Source organism: Balaenoptera acutorostrata, chromosome 18 (assembly GCF_949987535.1).
Source record: "Balaenoptera acutorostrata chromosome 18, mBalAcu1.1, whole genome shotgun sequence".
Classification (NCBI taxonomy): domain Eukaryota; kingdom Metazoa; phylum Chordata; class Mammalia; order Artiodactyla; family Balaenopteridae; genus Balaenoptera; species Balaenoptera acutorostrata.
In genome coordinates, this window is record NC_080081.1 from 29,173,841 (window position 1) to 29,196,120 (window position 22,280).

At 39.2% G+C, this 22,280-nt stretch overlaps 1 protein-coding gene across 23 annotated transcripts in view; it reads right to left on the reverse strand.

The window, feature by feature from the left end:
• SCEL (sciellin) overlaps positions 1-22,280 on the reverse strand; it is a 177,518-nt gene that overhangs the window by 56,446 nt on the left and 98,792 nt on the right. For 22 of the 23 annotated variants that reach the window (XR_009005864.1, XM_057532560.1, XM_057532547.1 and 19 more), the window contains 3 exons: positions 15,150-15,230; positions 13,256-13,321; positions 11,348-11,407 (listed from right to left, as the gene is read on the reverse strand). Coding sequence is in view for 22 of the 23 variants with exons in the window: in XM_057532560.1 (XP_057388543.1) it covers positions 11,348-11,407; positions 13,256-13,321; positions 15,150-15,230 (207 nt within the window). In the remaining variant the exon portion in view is untranslated. The remainder of the gene's footprint in view (positions 1-11,347; positions 11,408-13,255; positions 13,322-15,149; positions 15,231-22,280) is intronic. The other variant, XM_057532542.1, reaches the window with a different exon arrangement.

Here is a 22,280-nt window from a genome sequence, read left to right on the forward strand (position 1 = left end):
GAAATGTGGTTATTTTTATAACTGCCTTACTAAACACTGGTGTGTGAAAATCGAAGACACTTCAACATTAGTGTCTTTAAATTGTAATAACCATTTATAATAATGATGAAACGATTTCTGCAAGCTTTTTATTCAAGATTTGTAGGACACTTTTGACTAGCCCAGTATATGGGTCCTCATGCTCAAATAACAAAGCAAATTCAGTGATAAAGTGAAAAAAGAGATGTTTTAAAATCTTATCTATTCAAGCTTTTGTTCATTTCGATGAGATTATCTAATTCTTCACTTTGGGGAGAGAAAAGAATATCTTACATTAGTAAAATCCTGGGGCAGATTCAGCTTAAAACAACTATTTCTGAGTTCTCTGAAGTTCACCGTATGTCCCACATTTATCAGCCACGAAAATCCTCTCTATCTTTCAAAGCTCTCCTCAAACACCCCTTTCGCCAAGAAATCTTTCCCAGTCCTTTAACTGAATAGAGTCCCCTACATTTTTGGAAGCCTTACAGCGTTTTGGATTTTTGTATCTCCTTTATGGTACCTACATTGCTATACTTCGTAATATAGTAATCATACACTTGTCTCATGTTAATGTCCTTGCTTCTACCTATACTAGTGTACATAGAGACACAAACACACACACACACCACTTAAAATTTCGAAATGTATTTTATATTGGATCCTCTTCAGTGTCTAACATGGGGTTTTTCACACAGTAGATGCTTAATACAGGTTTTACTTGAATCAACAAATACAGGTACGTTGACTAATTATAGATTCTATCTTTGCATAATGTACTTGCACAAAGCAGCTATTGGAAAACACTCGTTTATCAGTAAGCCTGGCTTCTTTCTTGAATTCTACTCTCCCTTATTCCAGTTCAGCTACACTTGCTCTCCTGTTTCCAGACTTGAGAACTGTAAAGACTCTACTGACTGCTTCTTCAGGAGCTACTTGTTTAAGCTAACCCCCTGGGTTCTGGAATATTCCTTAGAACCACAGGAGCTCAGCGCTCTCCCCAAGGAAGGCAGCTGCAGTGGTTTTTCATTCCTGTTTGCTCCTCACAGCATATCCTCTCCTCAACCCTTCTATCCACCCACTTCACCCCTTCTATCCACTCACTTCACCCCCATTTCTCTTGCCTTTCCCACCCAGTTTTCCAGTTCACAAGTCTTGGTTTTCCCTTCTTCCTGCTCTAGCCTCACATATTTTCCACACTTCCTCAATGTTCCTCTTTCTTCTCAAGTCATCACTGGTGTTGACCAGGAGGCCATGAGGCCAAGTAACTTGGTAGTTAGACATTCAGGTTCCCAAGTCAGGGATACCTGGATTCTTGTCAGGGATTCACCACTTATTAGTTGGTGACTCTGGGTGAGTTACCTAACCTCTTGCTCCCTCAATTTTTTTCATCTATAAAATAAGAATATTAATTGTACCTACCTCAGAAAAGAACCAATAAGTTAATGAATAGAAAGTGATTAGGATTATACCTGGCATGTCATAAACTCTCAATTAATTTTGGCAATTATAGTAAACAGTTTCCAGTCAATATTAATTTTTTCATTTAAAATGCGCATTATATTTATTTTTTAAACTGAATTTAGAGGCACCAAGACTCTGGCTCAGCCTTAGAGAGCTATGGTCGTTGAGTCACTAATGTGCTTAGAAGATGCCTGGCATAGCAGATCACTAGAATAACTACTGGAACAGTTCTCTCAGGGATCTGAAAAACTCATTCAATCAACAGCCATCACAGAGATGAATCGTTTCAAGTAATATTGCATATTCAATGGAAGAATTGAAGGCTGAGAATAAATATAGAAATATGAAAGTTGCTGACCCTGACAAAAAATGGATTAATGTTCTATCCTTGTGTGGGACAAACACTACCCAGTGCCCTGACACAATGCTGCGTTGTCATTTCTTATTTGAAATTCTACCTTCCAACACTGAGGCTACAAATCTGTTCCATGTCCCCAAGGGAAAGAGAAAACTCTGTAAATTTTAGCCCTAGACCTTTCTGACTGGTGAGTCACAATGATGAGATCAGGATTTGGGCTTCCACGAGAAAATTAACATAAATCATGAGAAGACACTCTGTGGGAAATTAAGTGAAATGGGGGCTGCATTCTGAACAAAGGAGTTGAGCTTTCAAAATGGCCTTAAATTGATGTTAAGATTTGGATATTAAATTTCACCATTGCATTTACAATAAATTAAATGCTCTTAGTCAGATAAGAGTAAGAGTTCATTTTTCAAAGGAGTATTACGAAGTAACTAAGATAAATAAAGCTATATCTCATCCCTCTAGACAGTCCACAGTAACGATTCTCAGCTATCGATGCAAAAGACATTTCCCCTGGCCCACGTCAAAGCAACAGCTTCTCCCCATGAAGAACGTATCTGGCTGTGGAATTCGTGCATCCTGGTGAGGGAGAGGGGACAGGAAAGTTAAACTAACTGCAGCTCTCACTGTTTTTGTTTGACTTGCGCCAAACCATAAGTGCCCTTCAGCATCGCTCACCTATCTCTCCCTTAAACACCCACCAAAAAACTATCCAGTCCAAAAAACTGTCCAATCCCTATTAAAAATAAAATATTACCTCAAACAAAAATAAGTCAATAAAATTAGAGATCTAGGCACTTAGACAACAAAGAAATGAAGACATTCAGGATACTTTCGACTATCTCTGTCTGGATCTAGAGCTACTACTTTGTCCATGAGTTTGCAGCAAAGAGCTAAGTGTCACTTCTGTTTCTTCTCTTCAGTTCTTTGACTGAGACTGCAATCCTTAATAACATTCTTAGCACTGCTAAATTCCATTAAACAAGGAAAAATTTTGTAGGCCCAGGATTTAAACTATGGAATGTTTATACTCAAGGTTTTCTCACTGCTCATCATTGTTTTACCATTATCTACTACATAAACACTTCTACTTTGCACAAAACATTGTGTCAGACTTTGCAGATGACAGATGGTAAGACAAAATATCTGCTCTAAGAGATTAAAGAGGTAACAAAGATGAGACATTTACATGAATACCATGAAACTATACCAAATATGATTAGTTGTTATATAATATGAGTAATGGGGCTCTAATAGCTTAGAGAGGCAGAAGTCACATCTCACTGGATCACTCAGAGAAGACTTCACAGAGGAGGTGGTATGTGATCTGGATCTTGAAAGATGGGTAGGACTTGGATGGATGGATATGGTGGCCTTGAGGTTGGAAAAGGCCACCATGTGGCTGGAATGGTATAAACAAAGGCAGAGGCTCTGGAAACTACAGAAAGGAAGTGATTAAATTTGATACTGCATGCAGGATAAATGTAAGGGTGAAGTCAGAAATTGCTAAGGAATATTAGGTTGGAGACAGGTTAACAAAGGCATTGAATGAGGTTATATGTAATTGAACAGGCAATGGGGAGCCAGGTGGAGTGATTTTTCCAGCAGAATCATAGAAAGAAAACGCTGGCAGTGCTGGGTAGTAATGGTCTACTGGGGGGAGAGGCGAGGAGTGTAAGTCAATCTGGATACCTATTCTGATAACCTGTGATGGAACCAATGAGGGTTTGAACTGGGGTGAGGGCATGGGGGTGTGCAGGGCATTTTAGACATTTAATCCATATGTGCCTAATACTACACAAAGGGGTCAAGACATGAAAGAATCAAAAATGATTCCAGGGGGGACCTTCAAGATGGCGGAGGAGTAAGATATGGAGATCACCTTCCTCCCCACATATACATCAAAAATACATCTACATGTAGAACAACTCCTACAGAACACCTACTGAACACTGGCAGAAGACCTCAGACTCCCCAAAAGGCAAGAAACTCCCCACGTACCTGGGTAGGGCAAAAGAAAAAAGAAAAAAGAGACAAAAGAATAGGGATGGGACCTGCACCTCTGGGAGGGAGCTGAAGGAGGAAAAGTTTCCACACACTAGGAAGCTCCTGTGGAGACAGGGTGTGGGTTGGGGGGCAGGAAGCTTCGGAGCCATGGAGGAGAGCGCAGCAACAGGGGTGTGGAGGGCAAAGCGGAGAGATTCCCGCACAGAGGATCAGTGCCGACGCGCATTCACCAGCCCGAGAGGCTTGTCTGCTCATCCTCCAGGGTGGGCGGGGGCTGGGAGCTGAGGCTCAGGCTTCGGAGATCGGATCGCAGGGAGAGGACTGGGGTTGGCTTCGTGAACACAGCCTGAAGGGGGCTAGTGAGCCACAGCTAGCCGGGAGGGAGTCCGGGAAAAAGTCTGGAACTGCCTAAGAGGCAAGAGACCATTGTTTTGGGGTACACGAGGAGAGGGGATTCAGAGCACCGCCTAAACGAGCTCCAGAGACGGGCGCAAGCCGCGTCTATCAGCGCGGACCCCAGAGACGGGCATGAAACGCTAAGGCTGCTGCTGCCGCCACCAAGAAGCCTGTGTGCAAGCACAGGTCACTATCCACACCTCCCCTCCTGGGAGCCTGTGCAGCCCTCCACTGCCAGGGTCCCGTGATCCAGGGACAACTTCCCCAGGAGAACACACGGTGCACCTCAGGCTGGTGCAACGTCATGCTGGTCTCTGCTGCCACAGGCTCGCCCCACACTCCGTACCCCTCCCTCCCCCCGCCTGAGTGAGCCAGAGCCCCCGAATCAGCTGCTACTTTAATGCTATCCTGTCTGAGTGAAGAACAGACGCCCTCAGGCGATCTACATGCAGAGACGGGGCCAAATCCAAAGCTGAACCCCAGGAGCTGTGCAAACAAAGACGAGAAAGGGAAATCTCTCCCAGCAGCCTCAGGAGCAGCGGATTATATCTCCACAATCAACTTGATGTACCCTGCATCTGTGGAGTACTTGAATAGACAACGAATCATCCCCAAATTGAGGCAATGGACTTTGGGAGCAACTGTAGGCTTGGGGTTTGCTTTCTGCATCTAATTTTTTTCTGGTTTTATATTTACCTTAGTTTAGTATTAAGAGCTTATTATAATTGGTAGGTTTGTTTATTGATTTGGTTACTCTCTTCCTTTATTTTATATATATATATTTTTTTCCTTTTTCTCTTTTTGTGAGTGTGTATATGCATGCTTCTTTGTATGATTTTGTCTGTATAGGTTTTCTTTTACCACTTGTCCTAGGGTTCTATCTGTCCTATTTTTTTTTTTTAGGATAGTTTTTAGTGCTTGTTATCATTGGTGGAATTCTTTATTGGTTTGGTTGCTCATTTCTTTTCTTATTTTTAATTACTTCTTAATTTTTTTTATTTTAATAAATAAATATTTTTTTAATTTTAATTATTTTCTTTCTTTCATTTTTTTCTTTCTTCCTTTTTTTTTTTCTCCCTTTTCTTCTGAGCTGTGTGGCTGACAGGGTCTTGGTGCTCCAGCCGGGTGTCAGGCCTGAGTCGCCGAGGTGGGAGAGCCGAGTTCAGGACACTGGTCCACCAGAGACCTCCTGGCCCCACGTAATATCAATCAGTGAGAGCTCTCCCAGAGCTCTCCGTCTCAATACTAAGACCCAGCTCCACTCAACAATCAGTGCTGGACGCCCCATGCCAAACAACTAGCAAGACAGGAAAATAACCCCACCCATTAGCAGAGAGGCTGCCTAAAGTCACACTAAGTTCACAGACACCACAAAACACACCACCGGACACAGTCCTGCCCACCAGAAAGACAAGATCTAGCCTCATCCACCAGAACACAGGCAGGAATCCTACACAACCCACTGAACCAACCTTACCCACTGGGGGCAGACACCAAAAACAACGGGAACTAAGAACCTGCAGCCTGTGAAAAGGAGACCCCAAACACAGTAAGTTAAGCAAAATGAGAAGACAGAGAAATACACAGCAGATGAAGGAGCAAGGTAAAAACCCACCAGACCAAACTAATGAAGAGGAAATAGGCAGTCTACCTGAAAAAGAATTCAGAGTAATGATAGTAAAGATGATCCAAAATCTTGGAAATAGAGGGAGAAAAAACAAGAAACATTTAACAAGGACCTAGAAGAACTAAAGTACAAACAAACAATGAGGAAGAACACAATAAATGAAATTAAAAATTCTCTGGAAGGAATCAATTGAAGAATAACTGGGGCAGAGGAACGGATAAGTGACCTGGAAGATAAAATAGTGGAAATAACTACTGCAGAGCAGAATAAAGAAAAAAGAATGAAAAGAATTGAGGACAGCCTCAAAGACCTCTGGGACAACATTAAATGCACCGATATTCGAATTATAGGGGTCCCAGAAGAAGAAGAGAAAAAGAAAGGACTGAGAAAATATTTGAAGAGATTATAGTTGAAAACTTCCATAATATCGGCAAGGAAGTAGTCAATAAGTCCAGGAAGAGCAGAGAGTTCCATACAGGATAAGTCCAAGGAGAAAAACACCAAGGCACATATTAATCAAATTATCAAAAATTAAATACAAAGAAAAAATATTGAACGCAGCAAGGGAAAAACAACAAATAACATACAAGGGAGTCCACATAAGGTAAACAGCTGATCTTTCAGCAGAAACTCTGCAACCCAGAAGGGTTGAAAAAAAAAGTGATGAAAGGGAAAAACTTACAAACAAGATTACTCTAGCCAGCAAGGATCTCATTCAGATTCAATGGAGAAATTAAAACCTTTACAGACAAGCAAAAGCTAAGAGAATTGAGCACCACCAAGCCAGCTTTACAACAAATACTAAAGGAACTTTTCTAGGCAGGAAACACAAGAGAAGGAAAAGACCTAAAATAACAAACCCAAAACAATTAAGAAAATGGTAATAGGAACATACATATTGATAATTGCTTTAAAGGTAAATGGAATAAATGCTCCAACCAAAAGACATAGACTGGCTGAATGGATGCAAAAACAAGACCCATATATATGCTGTTTACCAGACACCCACTTCAGACCTAGGGACACATACAGACTGAAAGTGAGGGGATGGAAATAGATATTCCATGCAAGTGGAAATTAAAAGAAAGCTGGAGTAGCAATTCTCATATCAGACAAAAAAACTTTAAAATAAAGACTATACTATTACAAGAGACAAAGAAGGACACTACATAATGATCAAGGGATCAATCCAAGAGGAAGATATAACAATTGTAAATATTTATGCACCCAACATAGGAGTACCTCAATACAAAAGGCAAATGCTAACAGCCATAAAAGGGGAAATTGACAGTAACACAATCATAGTAGGGGACTTTAACACCCCACTTTCACCAATGGACAGATCATCCAAAATGAAAATAAATAAGGAAACACAAGCTTTAAATGATACATTGAACAAGATGGACTTATTGATATTTATAGCACATTGCATCCAAAAACAACAGAGTACTCTTTCTTCTCAAGTGCTCAGGGAACATTCTCCAGGGTAGATCATATCTTGGGTCACAGTCAAGCCTTGGTAAGTTTAACAAAACTGAAATCGTATCAAGTATCCTTTCTGACCAAACCGCTATGAGATTAGAAATCAGTTACAGGGGGAAAAAAAAAGTAAAAAACACAAACACATGGAGGCTAAACAATACATTACTAAATAACCAAGAGATCACTGAAGGAATCAAAGAGGAAATCAGAAAGTACCTAGAGACAAATGACAATGAAAACACGACAACCCAAAACCTATGGGATGCAGCAAAAGCAGTTTTTTGAGGGAAGTTTATAGCAATACAATCCTACCTCAAAAAACAAGAAACATCTCAAATAAACCACCTAACCTTACACCTAAAGCAATTAGAGAAAGAAGAAAAAAACAAATGCAAAGTTAGCAGAAGGAAAGAAATCATAAAGATCAGACCAGAAATAAATGAAAAAGAAATGAAGGAAATGATAGCAAAGATCAATAAAACTAAAAACCTGGTTCTTTGAGAAGATAAACAAAATTGATAAACCATTAGCCATACGCATCAAGAAAAAAAGGGAGAAGACTCAAATCAACAGAATTAGAAATGAAAAAGGAAAAGTAACAACTGACACTGCAGAAATACAAAGGATCATGAGAGATTACTACAAGCAACTCTATGCCAATAAAATGGACAATCTGGAAGAAATGGACACATCCTTCGAAAAGCACAACCTTCCGAGACTGAACCAGGAAGAAATATAAAATGTAAACAGACCAATCACAAGCACTGAAATTGAGACTGTGATTAAAAATCTTCCAACAGAAAACAGCCTAGGACCAGATGGCTTCACAGGTGAATTCTATCAAACATTTAGAGAAGAGCTAACACCTATCCTTCTCAAACTCTTCCAAAATATAGCAGAGGGAGGAACACTCCCAAACTCATTCTACAAGGACACTATCACCCTGATACCAAGACCAGACAAAGATGTTACAAAAAAAAGAAAACTACAGGGTAATATCACTGAGGAATATAGATGCAAAAATCCTCAACAAAATAGTAGCAAACAGAATCCAACAGCACATTAAAAGGATCATACATCATGATCAAGTGGGGTTATCTCAGGAATGCAAGAATTCTTCAACATACGCAAATCAATCAATGTGATAACCCATATTAACAAACTGAAGGAGAAAAACCATATGATTATCTCAATAGATGCAGAAAAAGCTTTCGACAAAATTCAACACCCATTTATGATAAAAACCCTCCAGAAGGTAGGCATAGAGGGAACTTACCTCAACATAATAAAGACCATATATGACAAACCCACAGCCAACATCATTCTCAATGGTGAAAAACTGAAACCATTTTCAATAAGATCAGGAACAAGACAGGTTGGCCACTCCCACCACTATTATTCAACATTGTTTTGGAAGTTTTAGCCACAGCAATCAGAGAAGAAAAAGAAATAAAAGGAATCCAAATCAGAAAAGAAGAAGTAAAACTGTCCCTGTTTGTTGATGACATGGTACTACATATAGAGAATCCTAAAGATGCTACCAGAAAACTACTAGAGCTAATCAATCAATGTAGTAAAGTAGCAGGATACAAAATTAATGCACAGAAATCTCTTGCATTCCTATACACTAATGATGAAAAATTTGAAAGAGAAATTAAGGAAACACTCCCATTCACCATTGCAACAAAAAGAATAAAATACCTAGGAATAAACCTATCTAAGGAGACCAAAGACCTGTATGTAGAAAACTATAAGACACTGATGAAAGAAATTAAAGATGATACAAACAGATGGAGAGATATAACATGTTCTTGGATTGGAAGAATCAACATTGTGAAAATCACTATACTACCCAAAGCAATCTACAGATTCATTGCAATCCCTATCAAACTACCAATGGCAGTTTTCACAGAACTAGAACTAAAAATTTCACAACGTGTATGGAAACATAAAAGACCCCAAATAGCCAAAGCAATCTTGAGAAAGAAAAACAGAGCTGGAGGAATCAGGCTCCCTGACTTCAGACTATACTACAAAGCTACAGTAATGAAGACAGTATAGTACTGGCACAAAAACAGAAATATAGATCAATGGAACAGGATAGAAGGACCAGAGATAAACCCATGCACATATGGTCAACTTATCTTTGATAAAGGAGGCAAGAGTACACAATGGAGAAAAGACAGCCTCTTCAATAAATGGTGCTGGGGAAACTGGACAGCTACATGAAAAGAATGAAATTAGAACACTCCCTAACACCGTATACAAAAATAAACTCAAAATGGATTAAAGACCTAAATGTAAGGCCAGACAATATAGAACTCTTAGAGGAAAACATAGGAAGGACACTCTATGACATAAATCACAGCAAGATCCTTTTTGACCCACCTCTTAGAGAAATGGAAATAAAAACAAAAATAAACAAATGGGACCTAATGAAACTTAAAAGCTTTTGCACAGCAAAGGAAACCATAAACAAGATGAAAAGACGCCCCTCAGAATGGGAGAAAATATTTGCAGATGAAGCAACTGACAGAGGATTAATCTCCAAAATATACAAGCAGCTCATGCAGCTCAATATCAAAAAACAAACAACCGAATCCAAAAATGGGCAGAAGACCTGAATGAACATTTCTCCAAAGAAGATATACAGATTGCCAACAAACAATGAAAGGATGCTCAACATCATTAATCATTAGAGAAATGCAAATCAATACTACAGTGAGGTATCACCTCATTGTGCTATCTCAGAATGGCCATCATCAAAAAATCTACAAACAATAAATGCTGGAGAGGGTGTGGAGAAAAGGGAACCCTCTTGCACTGTTGGTGGGAATGTAAATTGATACAGCCACTATGGAGAACAGTATGGAAGTTCCTTAAAAAGCTAAAAATAGAACTACCATATGACCCAGCAATCCCTCTACTGGGCATATCCCTTGAGAAAACCATAATTCAAAGAGAGACATGTACCACAGTGTTCATTGCAGCTCTATTTACAATAGCCAGGACATGGAAGCACCCTAAGTGTCCATCAACAGATGAATGGATAAAGAAGATGTGGCACATATATACAATGGAATATTACTCAGCCTTAAAAAGAAACAAAATTGAGTTATTTGTAGTGAGGTGGATGGACCTAGAGACTGTCATACAGAGTGAAATAAGTCAGAAAGAGAAAAACAAATACTGTATGCTAACACATATATATGGAATCTAAAAAAAAAAAAAAAGGTACTGAAGTACCTAGGGGCAGAACAGTAATAGAGACGGAGATGTAGAGAATGGACTTGAGGACACTAGGTGGGGGAAGGGTAAGCTGGGACAAAGTGAGAGAGTGGCATGGACATATATACACTACCAAATGTAAAATAGATAGCTAGTGGGAAGTAGTCGCATAGCACAGGGAGATCAGCTAGGTGCTCTGTGACCACCTAGAGGGGTTGGGATAGGGAGGGTGGGAGGGAGGGAGATGCAAGAGGGTGGGGATATGGGGATATATGTAGACATATAGCTGATTCACTTTGTTATACAGCAGTAACTAACACATCATTGTGAAGCAATTATACTCCAATAAAGATGTTAAAAAAAAAAAAAAGGTTCCAGAAAGGTGATCTTGCTTAAATGAAAGAAAAGAGAGAAGGCAGGAAATAGCACATTTGGGGAGGAAGTTGAAAATAGCCTAGGACATTCTAAATGGGGGTGCTGGGGAGACAAATAAAGATCTGGGTCAGCAACATAAATACAGGCCTGGGGGTTTGGAGTAAGTTCATCACCATGGACAACTACGGTGACCGGGATGAGCATTACTCACCAGAAGAGAAAGCAGAGGATGAAGAGTGTCCATAAATGTTAGTACCACCCATTTCTCAGGGCCGCTAATCTAGAGAGACTGACTGAGTCTTTCTTCTTTGAAATTATATGTGATAAACAGCATTTGAAACAAAAAGAGAAGAAAAATGTAAGTTCAGAAGCTCTTGAGCTCTCACCCCTTGTCAGCTTTCTGAAATGAAGTGTCCACTTTGACGACGTTTTCAAGATCCTGACTCCTTCAAACAAATAAACTCAAGTCAATGACAGTAGAGCTATCTTAGAAGGAGCTAAAATGTCTTATCTGTGTTCAGTGAAGAAAGCAAAACTCCAAGTGTTATCAGGACTTACTGAGTTTAACTGAATAACAAAACAGTCTGTCATATCAGCTCATGGCATTCACACACACACACACACACACACACACACACACACACACACACATCAGTCACTCCACCTGGGCATTGGCTCTGCCATCTACTGCTCACTGAAATAACTACAGTTTCTCCTAAAGACTTATATTGGTTGTACACAACTTATATACTTAAAAAGGATATGGATAAATTGGGAGATTGGGATTGACATATACACACTAGTATATATAAAATAGATAACTAATAAGAACCTGCTGTATAGCACAGAGAAATCTACTCAATACTCTGTAATGGCCTATATGGGAAAAAAATCTAAAAAAAAAGAGTGGATATTAAAAAAAAAAGGATATGGAAAAGAAAATTCAATTAATTGCAAAAGTAAACACAGAAACATGTTCCGAAGTTTTTCTACCAACCAAGGAGCATTAAGCAACATATTCAGATGATCAATTAGTCCCTTATATGAGGTGAAAGTTTCTGTCTTCTTATGTTTCCAAAGGGAAAGAAAGTACATTTAAAACTGTAGTTGAGCTTGAATCCCCGCTGGTTTCCCTAGGTCATGAAAAGGAATAATTAGGGAAATCCTTATAGCTTTACCTGTAATTAAGACCTGTGCTTCATAAACGATATCTTAGAAAGTTAATAGGGTTCCATGAAGATAGAATTTTGTAGTCAAGTAAATTTGGGAAACATAACCGACTTTTACAGATTTGGAATATGTATAAGCACACTGAAGGTTCTGGGAGGTTCGTGACAGAGAGCTGTAATCCACTGTGTTTCCTAAACATGCAGGCCATTAAACGCTTCTTTCACAGAACATTCATTGACATCTTGTGGCACATGGGACATAGTTTGGGAAACGCTGAGATAGAGCTGTATCTTAAGGTACTAGGTACAAGGTACTCTCCCCAAAGGTAAGATATCTGTGTGATGCATGCCTGAGAGTCAAGGGAGATAAGAAAGAAAATAAAAAGTATGTAAGTTTGGCACTTTGAAAAATGTGCTTCAGTCAAAAAAAATTGTCTAAAAAAATTGGCTTATTATAATGGTTAAGATGGTAAATTAATGCTATGTTTTTTACCATAATAAAAAAATTGGTTTATCATATTGATAGACCTATAAAATAACATTGTTCAAAAACTAATTTTAAAAGTAGTGTTTTTCAAATAAATAAATAAATATCCAAAACAAATACTAAATTGGATGGGATGTGCAAGACAACAGGCATAAACTAGCACTGTCATGGGGAAACCTTGCTCAAAAGCATCAAAGCAATTTGTAAGCCTTTTTCTGATGGTGCAGGTGAAGCTGAATATGATCTTGTTATACAGCCAATTCTAGGCAAAGCTTTTGCAGATGTTCAATCAAATAACTATATTTCCACCTATTCACTTACACGTCAACAACAGCTGTGTCATAAACCTTGGGACAAGTGCTGGGAATAAAGAGATGTTTTCCTGTCTTAAGGGGTTTGATCTTATTCTGTTATCATGTTCAGACAATTTTGGTTGCTCATAATGTAATGCTTAGAATAGAAATAAAACGAATAAAATTCTGTAGGTACATATAAAAACATTTATTACCCACTATTGAAGTCATCTGGAAAACTGATTTTGTCTATTTTATTATTAATTTTAGGTATGTTTAAGTGTTCCAATAAAGCATACTTTATCATATCTACAATTACACAGATATAGATATAGATCACTGTACCTTATATTTCTTTCAGCAGATCTGTTGGTTTCTGTATATGCACTTGGTTTAGGTGGACATATCTGCCTATATTTTTCAAGTTAAAGATAATGTCTGTTAGGTAAGAAAATACTTCTCTGTTAGATTTAAATTTATGAGAAAACAGTTACATTCAAAGAGATGAAAGTGTGTTTGAACAATAGCACTACTGGAGATAAAGATCTTCTAAATATGTTCATGTTCATTTTATTTTAGTTGCCAGTCATCAATAAAGCATTTTTACACTTATCTCTATTAGATAATGATACAATATTTTTAAATAATAAGAATCATTTTTTGTTAGGTATTAGAGGGATTTTTTTCTCAAAGACTTATCCCATTTGAATACTATCAAGAAATATGTTTGCTCAGATAAGATGGTAAACACTTTCATATTTCCAATACACCCACCACATTGAGAAAGACCACATTGAGTTGTTAGAATTAAATTTTACAGTGCTAGGTTCTGTTACAATTTGTGATATAAGACTTTTCTCTGCTCTTTTTCTAAGTATCTGATTGGCCTACTTATACATTCTTGCTTGTTCTCAAGAAATTATATTCAACTATTTTTTTGTACTCCTGAGGACATGTGTTAATTACATAGGAAACACTTCCTTTTCATATTCTTTCATTAAAGTCATCTTGCTGTGATTAAAGTAATCAGGGTTTTAACACGCAAGTTGTCCTCATTTTATATTTAAGATCATTTGTGGAAGAAATAAATTAGAGTAGTAAAAATGGATTAGACCAATTCCCATGAAATCTAGCTTCTTTTGAATCTGTACAAGGTCACTGCTCTAGAGTCCCGAGTTTTAGTTTAGAATTTAGGTGGTACTAACACCAACTTTTTTTAGCCCCCTAAAAAATCCTATTCAAATTAAGATTTAATTGTTCAGTACTATCAAAGTAAAAGGAAAAATAATGTAAGATAGAAAGCCTGAGAAGTTATTTTTAAGAGTATAATTATAACCGTTGCACAAATTAAAAATTATAAATCTGGCCTATATTTTAATTAATTCAATGAAGAAGTATTCTCTTAACATTAAAAAAAAGTATCCTCTCCTCCCAAGGACAAAATTTCAAAGGCACTGTGAAGTTTCACTGAATAGAAATTCAGACCTGGGTTTTTAACTCGTTAGGTTGAATGCCTAAAGATACATAGCCCTGCCACCCAATCAGCATTTTCTGGCTGAAGTTACCCTCTTAATAAAGAATAGTTCTCAAATTGTCTTACATGTTGTCAAAAGAATCACCATCAAAAAGTAAAACTACAAAAGAATCAAATGCAGGCCATTAAGCGAATCTAATGTATTCAGTCTTCATTGAGATACCATTTTTTAAATCTCTCAATAATAATGGAAATGTGCTATGTAGGTCTTGAAAAACAGTTCGATATGATTAAACTGTTTAACAGGAACACATGGGAAGATGTTCAGATCTCTGAATTTGTTTTTAAGTATTAATTATAGAGCACTGGAGATTCAAAGTAGAAAAGCAAGTCTGTCTTTTTTTCTTGGTTCGGAGACAAGTTAATTAGAACATTCTTTCAAAATTTGTGATAGTTTTGAAATAAATTACAAATGTCTCAATTAAAATAAGACTAAAGAACTACCCACTTCCTGGACATGACTACTGTTTAGTTTCTATATTGAAAGTGTACTTCCATAAGACAAGTAATGGCCATAAGTATCCAACGACAAACATAAATACACGTTTGTGTGGGCAAATAGAATTCGAAAATCTTTCCAAGTGCTTCTTCAGTGAATATGCACACGAAACATACCCACGCTTTGCACAAGACAAGTCACAATTCATTTGCTTTCATTTCCCTTGAGCTTCATTTTGCAAGAAATTCTGGAGTGCTAGGTCTTACCTGTTATCCTGCCTCAGCTGGTTAGGAGATGAAACAGAAGAACTGGGCTTTGGAGGTATTGGAGGGTGAACAGTTGGTTCCCTTTAGAACAGAAACAGCAGTTCATTTCACCATGGAAACACAGTAAATTTTAGCATGTATTCACCAAATGCATTTATTGTCTATATGGAAATATCTCATGCACCTTACAACCCCTGTGCATGAGCTATCTGAAAGGCCAGGATCTTTGGAGCTCTAAACTTTAAATAAGTCAAATTACAGGTATTTTAAAAGTTCATTTAATCAGATTTTTGGAAACCCTGTCCTCCCCAACTATAGTTTGAAACATAATGTGTTCTTGAAACAGCTTAATATTTTACTAGACTGTCTCACTCAAGTTGTGACATTTTGGGTCAGCAGCGCATAGCATAGTAAATGGTTCTTGGGCATTAACATATAAGCTTCTTTAGGAATTATGCCAACCATCAAGCTGTTACGGAAACAGCAAGAAAAGTTTTTAATTCCACAGATCTCAAGGTGAAGTTGATTTGAAGCTCTTAACTAAATCAGACTTAAATATTGTCAGCACAGGCCAGTTTGATGCTGGCAAAGCTTACATACACTGTCAGCCTAAACTTTCCAACAAAGTCCCAAGGCAGCCTCTGAGCTGGCATGATTTGATCACCCAGGAACTAGAGCAGGCAATTATGGGCATATATGGGATAGAGTCAGAACTTTACCTAGGGCACGTCACTCCCCCACCCTGAAACTCCCACTTCAGTGTTTCCCCATTATCCTCAAGATAAATTCCATAAGAGTATCCCTGTGATCTAGACTCTCTGTACCCCTCTGGCTTCTGCAGTGCCTTAGGGAGCAGGTAGGCTCTGGGGTCAGGCTGCCTGAATTGCCAGCTGTGTGACAATGGCCTAAACTGATTCCATTTCTTCATTTGTAATAACTCTTCCAATAGGATTGTTGGCGTGTTGTCAGGACTGAATGAAATCATGATTTTATTTAACACATTTATTGGTAGCTTTCTATGCACACGGCACTCTACAAAGTGGATAATTCCCCTGTTCTCAAAAGGCTTTCAATACACAAATAAATATATGACAGATGAAGAAAAGTACTAAGAAGAAAATAAAACAGAGTAAGAGAATATAGAGTGATGGTGTGGGAACACCTGTCTGTGAGGTGAAATTTGAGCCAAGACCTGAAGGAAGTGATAAAATGAGCCATGAGGATATCAGAGGAAGAGCATATCAATATAGGCATCATCAGGTTCGAGATGGCATCTAACCCTTGAAACTGGATGAGATCACCAAGGAAGTCAGTGCAGGTAGAGACAAAAAGAGGGCCAAGCATTGACCCCTGACCCCTGCAATGTCCAGACGTCAAGAATAGGAGAAGGAAACAGTAAAAGAGTCTGAAAAGAAGTAGCCAAGGAGAAAAGAAGAGAAATATGAGGGTGTGGTTCCAGGAAGTCAAGTGAGACAAGTGTTTCAAGAAGCATTTGATCTGTCAAGTTGCATTTGGCCATGCCAAATGCTACGGACAGAGCAAATGAAACAAGAGTGGGGAGTTACCATGGTGTTGGCAATATGGTGGTCATTGTTAACCCTGATAAGAGCAGTTTTGATGGAGCAGTGGTGAAAAAACCTTCTAGGAGTGGATTTAAGGCAAAATGGGAGGCAGAGGCATTGATGTAGATACTTCTTTTGAGGCATTTTGCAGTGAAGAGGGAAGAGAAAAATGGGAAGCTACCTGAAGGTTGATAGGTCAAGGAAGGTTACTAGAGTATGTAGATATGTTGATGGGAATGATCCAGTTAAGACAGTAAATTTGATGGTACAGGAGAGTGAGCAGAAAATTGCTAGACTTGGGAAACCAGGAGACCTAGGGCACAAGGGGGGAGGTTGGTTTCGGATGAAAGCACAGAGAGCTCACTCATTTGATCCTCACTTCAATCCCAGAGATAAGTATTCTGCTTCTTCCTATTTTACAGATGAAAAGACTGAGGCACAGAAAGTGAAAATAAATAACCCATGATGATACAGCTGGTAAGGGGCAGAGTGAGAAATCCAAACCAGGAAGTCTAGTTCCATAAGCCCTCCCCCAGTGGTGCTGCCTTTCAAGGACTCTTTGGGCAACACCAATGGCTTAGTTGAGGTTAAGGCTCATGGAATTAAAATAAGGCTAGTAGCCATTGTTTTCTTTTGCCATGTTCAGCTGCTTTAGGAGCAGGAACGGACTAAACAGAGAGTTGGATTTAACGAAGTTTCTAATTCAGCCAAGAAAGTGGAACAAAGAATGATGACAAGGGAAGGGGTACGCAAGGAAGTGATTACAGCGAGGGACCGTGGGATCTGAGACGGACATGGAGGGCACTGAGGGTATGAGGGGAGAGGAGCTGTGAAAAGATGGTAGAATCAATGGATCGGTGGTTGTGGTGGGGCTGGAGAACTGGAATTAGAGGACTAGAGGGACTGAGCTGGATAGAGTAGATAAAGTGAGTAGACAGAAAATGGAAGCCAGAAAGGGAAAGCTTTGAAATTGAAGTTCTGTAGTGTGTGTGGTTACTTACAAGGGCAAGATCTACGGGGGGCTGGGGTAGGGCAATGGACAAGATCATTGGAGAGAAGATCAAGAAAGTGAAAGGCCAGGATGGGGAAGGATCCACTACATGGATTTGGAAATCACCAGGTGTTATGACAGGAGGGGTGTTTGCGGGAGATGATGAACCCAGGGCCAAAGTCTCCACAGAGTGAGGGTGAGTGGCTCAGAGACCTTCGGATGACTCCAGTGAGGAAGAGAAGCTCATGATGGCATGGCTTCAAAGAGGATGAGGAGTTTTAGGGAGGAGGGAGTTAAAATTGATAGGAAGTAGCAATATGGAGCAAACAGGATCCCGCCTCTTCCTCCAGACCCTGTGATACATGGGATTAGAAGAAAAGCAGCCCTCATTGAGAGACGAGCCTGAAGAGGAGCGAGTTTTGATGATACTAGATGATGCATCCAGGAAGGTTCAGTGGACGGGTTCGAGGGGTTGGGATGCTGTTAGGTTGGGTCATGTTCAGCGATGCACAGAGCTCTGTGGGGATGGTCCAGGTGACAAGAAATGATCTGATCGGGGTTCCCATGGGGATCCATGGCCACAGGGATGGGGGACATGAAGGAATTAGTCCTGAAGCTTTCTGGCAGTGTGGTAATGAGTTCCTGGGTGATGGGCAGTGGAGAAGCGGACACAGAGCCTGGTGGGTTTTCTGGTTCTTGTGTTGATGGTGGCTTTGAAGCCAGCAGGAGGGCATGCAAAGCATGAGAGCACCTCCTGGCTCAGTTTAAGTGCTGTGGCTGTTGTGCTCATCCCATACAAACCCAGTGCTGCAGCTGGGCCAAACCACTTGCACTTCCTAAACCCATCTCACCACAACAGCACATTCTCTCTTCTCTTGGGCATACCTCCTTCTCTCTTTCACCTGGATACTCGCCTTACCCTTCAGACTCTATCTTGGGGATTACTGTCTGTAGTGGTACCCAACGCTGTGGTGAATACACTTCTATGTCTTCCCATAGCACACCTTCTTCACAACCCATACCATGCTGTTCTGAATTACACAGAATTTTTTTGTTTCCACCCTGGCTGCACTGAAAGCCCTAAAAGGATAGTTGTATCCCAAGTACTAGGATTATATATATGATGTTGGTGCCCAAGAAAGATGTGTTGAAAGGTGGAGGGATTGGCTGAAATCCTATTTGGTAAGGAGGAAAATGGGTACTGAAGAGCAGCCTAAAACTTTTAAAATCTGTTCAAGTTTAGCTGTCCCATAGAAGTCCATTGTCCATTGTTGATTCCACTACCTAATACCTAGTAGATGCTGGGCGCTCAGATGAGCTATTGAGTAACATGATATGCCTGGAAAAAAATAATTTACAGGAAAATAATCGCCCCATTCTAACCTAATGTTAGATTTTACAATTAGATGTTATTTTATTTATATTGATTACCATCATCTTCCCTTCTCAAAACATATCCCTGCGTTGGGAATAATGTAATGTCACTCAAGTGATAATGTGTGTTTCATGTATCTGTGTTGATTAGCTGATTATATGCTTCTCTTCCAGGGATAGAGGAAAGGGTAAGAAGGTGGTCAGTCCCAGCTATTAATGACAAGGCACTGGATATCTGAAAACAGGCAGGAGAGCAGTAACAAGAAGGAAGGGAGGATTACAAAAGGAGACAAGGGATGGTGCCCAACTTTGCTTATGCCAGAATCACACTGATAAAAAGCTAAATTTCTTCCATGTAAAGTGGCTAAGCCCTCAAAGAGGTGGGTAAATATTGACTGGGTGTGTCTGAGAGTCAAAGATGAGTAGAGAAGAAGATCTGGGTGCACAGGAAAGAGATGGCTTGGGGAAAGAAAAGGTAGGCGTGCAGTTGTGAAGGCTAGGAAAAGCAGAGGAGCGTATTTATTTCTGAGGGTGATGCATTTACATGCCTGTTGGCCTGGGCCAGGGCAAGTCCACACTGAGGGCAATCCACCTCAAAGGAGCTTTCATTTGCATCCCTGCAGTGACAGTCACAGATGACAGAACCCCGGCCCTGGGGACAATGAGAGGAGTCATTCATGCCGTGCCAGGAGCTCGAGGCCATGCCAAGCAGGGGCATTAGAATGTGAGAGCGAGGCAGGAAGCTGTGGCCCGGAATGTTTTAAAGAGACAAAAATGAGAGACATTCATGTGGAATGATCCTGTTTGAACACCACTTTGAGACACACTGTTTAAGCTTGGATGAGTTGACCCTGGTTCTCCCCTCTGTCTTTCCCTCAACCCCATAAGACATTTGCAGGGTCAATGACACCACACTAGTGGCTATAATTGTAAAGAATAATTTTCAGGAATCAAAAGGCAGCTTTCCCCAGCAACATGTGAAAACTTGCAGATTGTAGCCCAAAGGCCAGAGCTAATAGAAATAACACTGTCAACTTGTTCATATTTCCTCATTTTAATATGCTGCTGCAAAGATCACTTTTTTGCATTATGGCTTTTTTGGAAAACATGCTTGGCTCTGTGACTTCTGTTCCAGACCTACCTTGAGAAGAACATTTCTATTACTCAGCACAGGTCAAGGTTGAAAGAATAATTGACTCTAAGAGTTGATGGTGAGTTTTCTTTTCACTTTCCATTATGCTTAGCTTTTGTGTCCCACAAATAGAATTTTTATTCCAACAATGGCAAAGGAGAGGGAAATTATATTTTTTGAGTAACATGCCAACTTGACCAAGTTCTCACATACTTTATTTTATTCAATGCACACATCTATCCTGTGGAGTGTATATGCTTTTTTTTTTTCACTGAGTCTAAAAAAAGGTGAGTAATTTGCCCTGGATCACACTGTTAGTGACTCAGCCAAGGTTTTAACCTAGTCTTTCTCATGTCAAATCCCATGTTTTTTCCTCTGTCACACTGTATCAAACCAATACTCTTCCAGGTATGACCAGTGAAAATCTAAGAACAATAGGTTGTCTTGCATTATTTCCTTGCCCAAGAAAGCATCAGTTCAAAAAGCACTTATTCCACAACTGCCCTAGTTATAATGTTAGGACACATAACAACGTATGAGGCAAAGTTGGGCATTCAAAGACTAGAAAAGGTGTGGTGTGGTCCATGGTCTCAAAGAGCTTACGGAATGCAAGGCATTCTAAAGATTCAAAAGAATCTTTAGATTCTTCGCTCAAAAGAATGATTGCTGTAACAATGTCTTACTTTCAGTGGCCAAGGACCATTTCAATGAGCCACACCACAACAATGGAGCATGCACTGGACTAAAATTCCAGAGACCTAGGTTTTAGACTAGTTTTGCCACTAACTTTGATTTGATCCTGGAAAGAACACTGATCCTCTCTGAAGAATCTGCTTCTTCATTTACAAAAGGATGAGACTGGTCCAGATCTGTGGCTGGTAAACCACTGCATGACCATGGGAAGCAGAGTGATTGCAAGGAATCCTCAGTTCCACAGAGCCCTGAGGACTTGCTATGGATTAAGTACCTTGAACATTCATATACTGCACTTTCTAAATGTGTGTAGATTCAGTTGTGGTTAATAAAATGTAAATTAGTATAATATAGGTTGGATCTATAAGAGCTCAAATAAACTTTAGCTGCCAATAGACACAGAGGGACAGAAATTTTCAAGTATTGCAGAATTCATAGCAGCACATTGTGAATTAGCTTTCTCCTCATTCTATTCAAACAAGACTTTTCAAAAATAATAAACCTTGACTCAGGTTAATGTTCTAATTACTTTGAATGTCTATAATGTGTATTCTAGGGATTCAGAGAAGATTTTTAAATCACTATACTTTGACATTTTACTGAGAGTATTAGACTCCTAATTTGTACACGACAGATTCTAGTTAATACAAGAAGGTTTTTGTTGAGATAGAAATAAATATATAGTACGATTTAATTTAGGGTGACAGCAAACTTTGTAGAAGGTTTGGTACCAACAGAGTTAAAAATGTTGCAGCATAATTAGAAAGGCTACATTTTACCGTTTATAGCTACAGACAGAAAAATATAATTGTAGTGCAAGGTTGCCATGGCAACCCACTTCTCAATCAGGATTTTTTTTCCTCCTTCAAATCTACCAATCAGCTAAGTGGAAGTGAAAACCACTGAAAGAGAAGAGGTTGAAACAAATATGGATGGGAAATTATGTAGCAAGCATTTAACAATATGATAATTTCCTATGTGTGTTTCCACTATTTTAATTTTATCACATATTATATAGTTTCTTTTCTGTCTTTGGAAATGACTGCAGAAAAAAACACATTGGTTTTTTGGTGGTGGTGATGGCTTCACTATTGCTCCTGAATCACTAGAATGGGTAACATCATAAACATTCATATTGTCTGTTAAACAACTGCCTAAACTGGGCTTCAGTGCATTTCTTAAATGAGCTTCATGTGCCATTTAAGCACTGCATTTCTAAGTCACCTAAATACAGAATCAGAAGCACTTGAATTTACCATGAACAGAATACCAATATTGAAAGGTGGGTTCTGAAATCAGAAGCAACTTTAATATCAACTTCCTAGAAATGCTGTGTCTATACTTTATTGTGATTTGACTGAGCATCTCTCATGAATGGT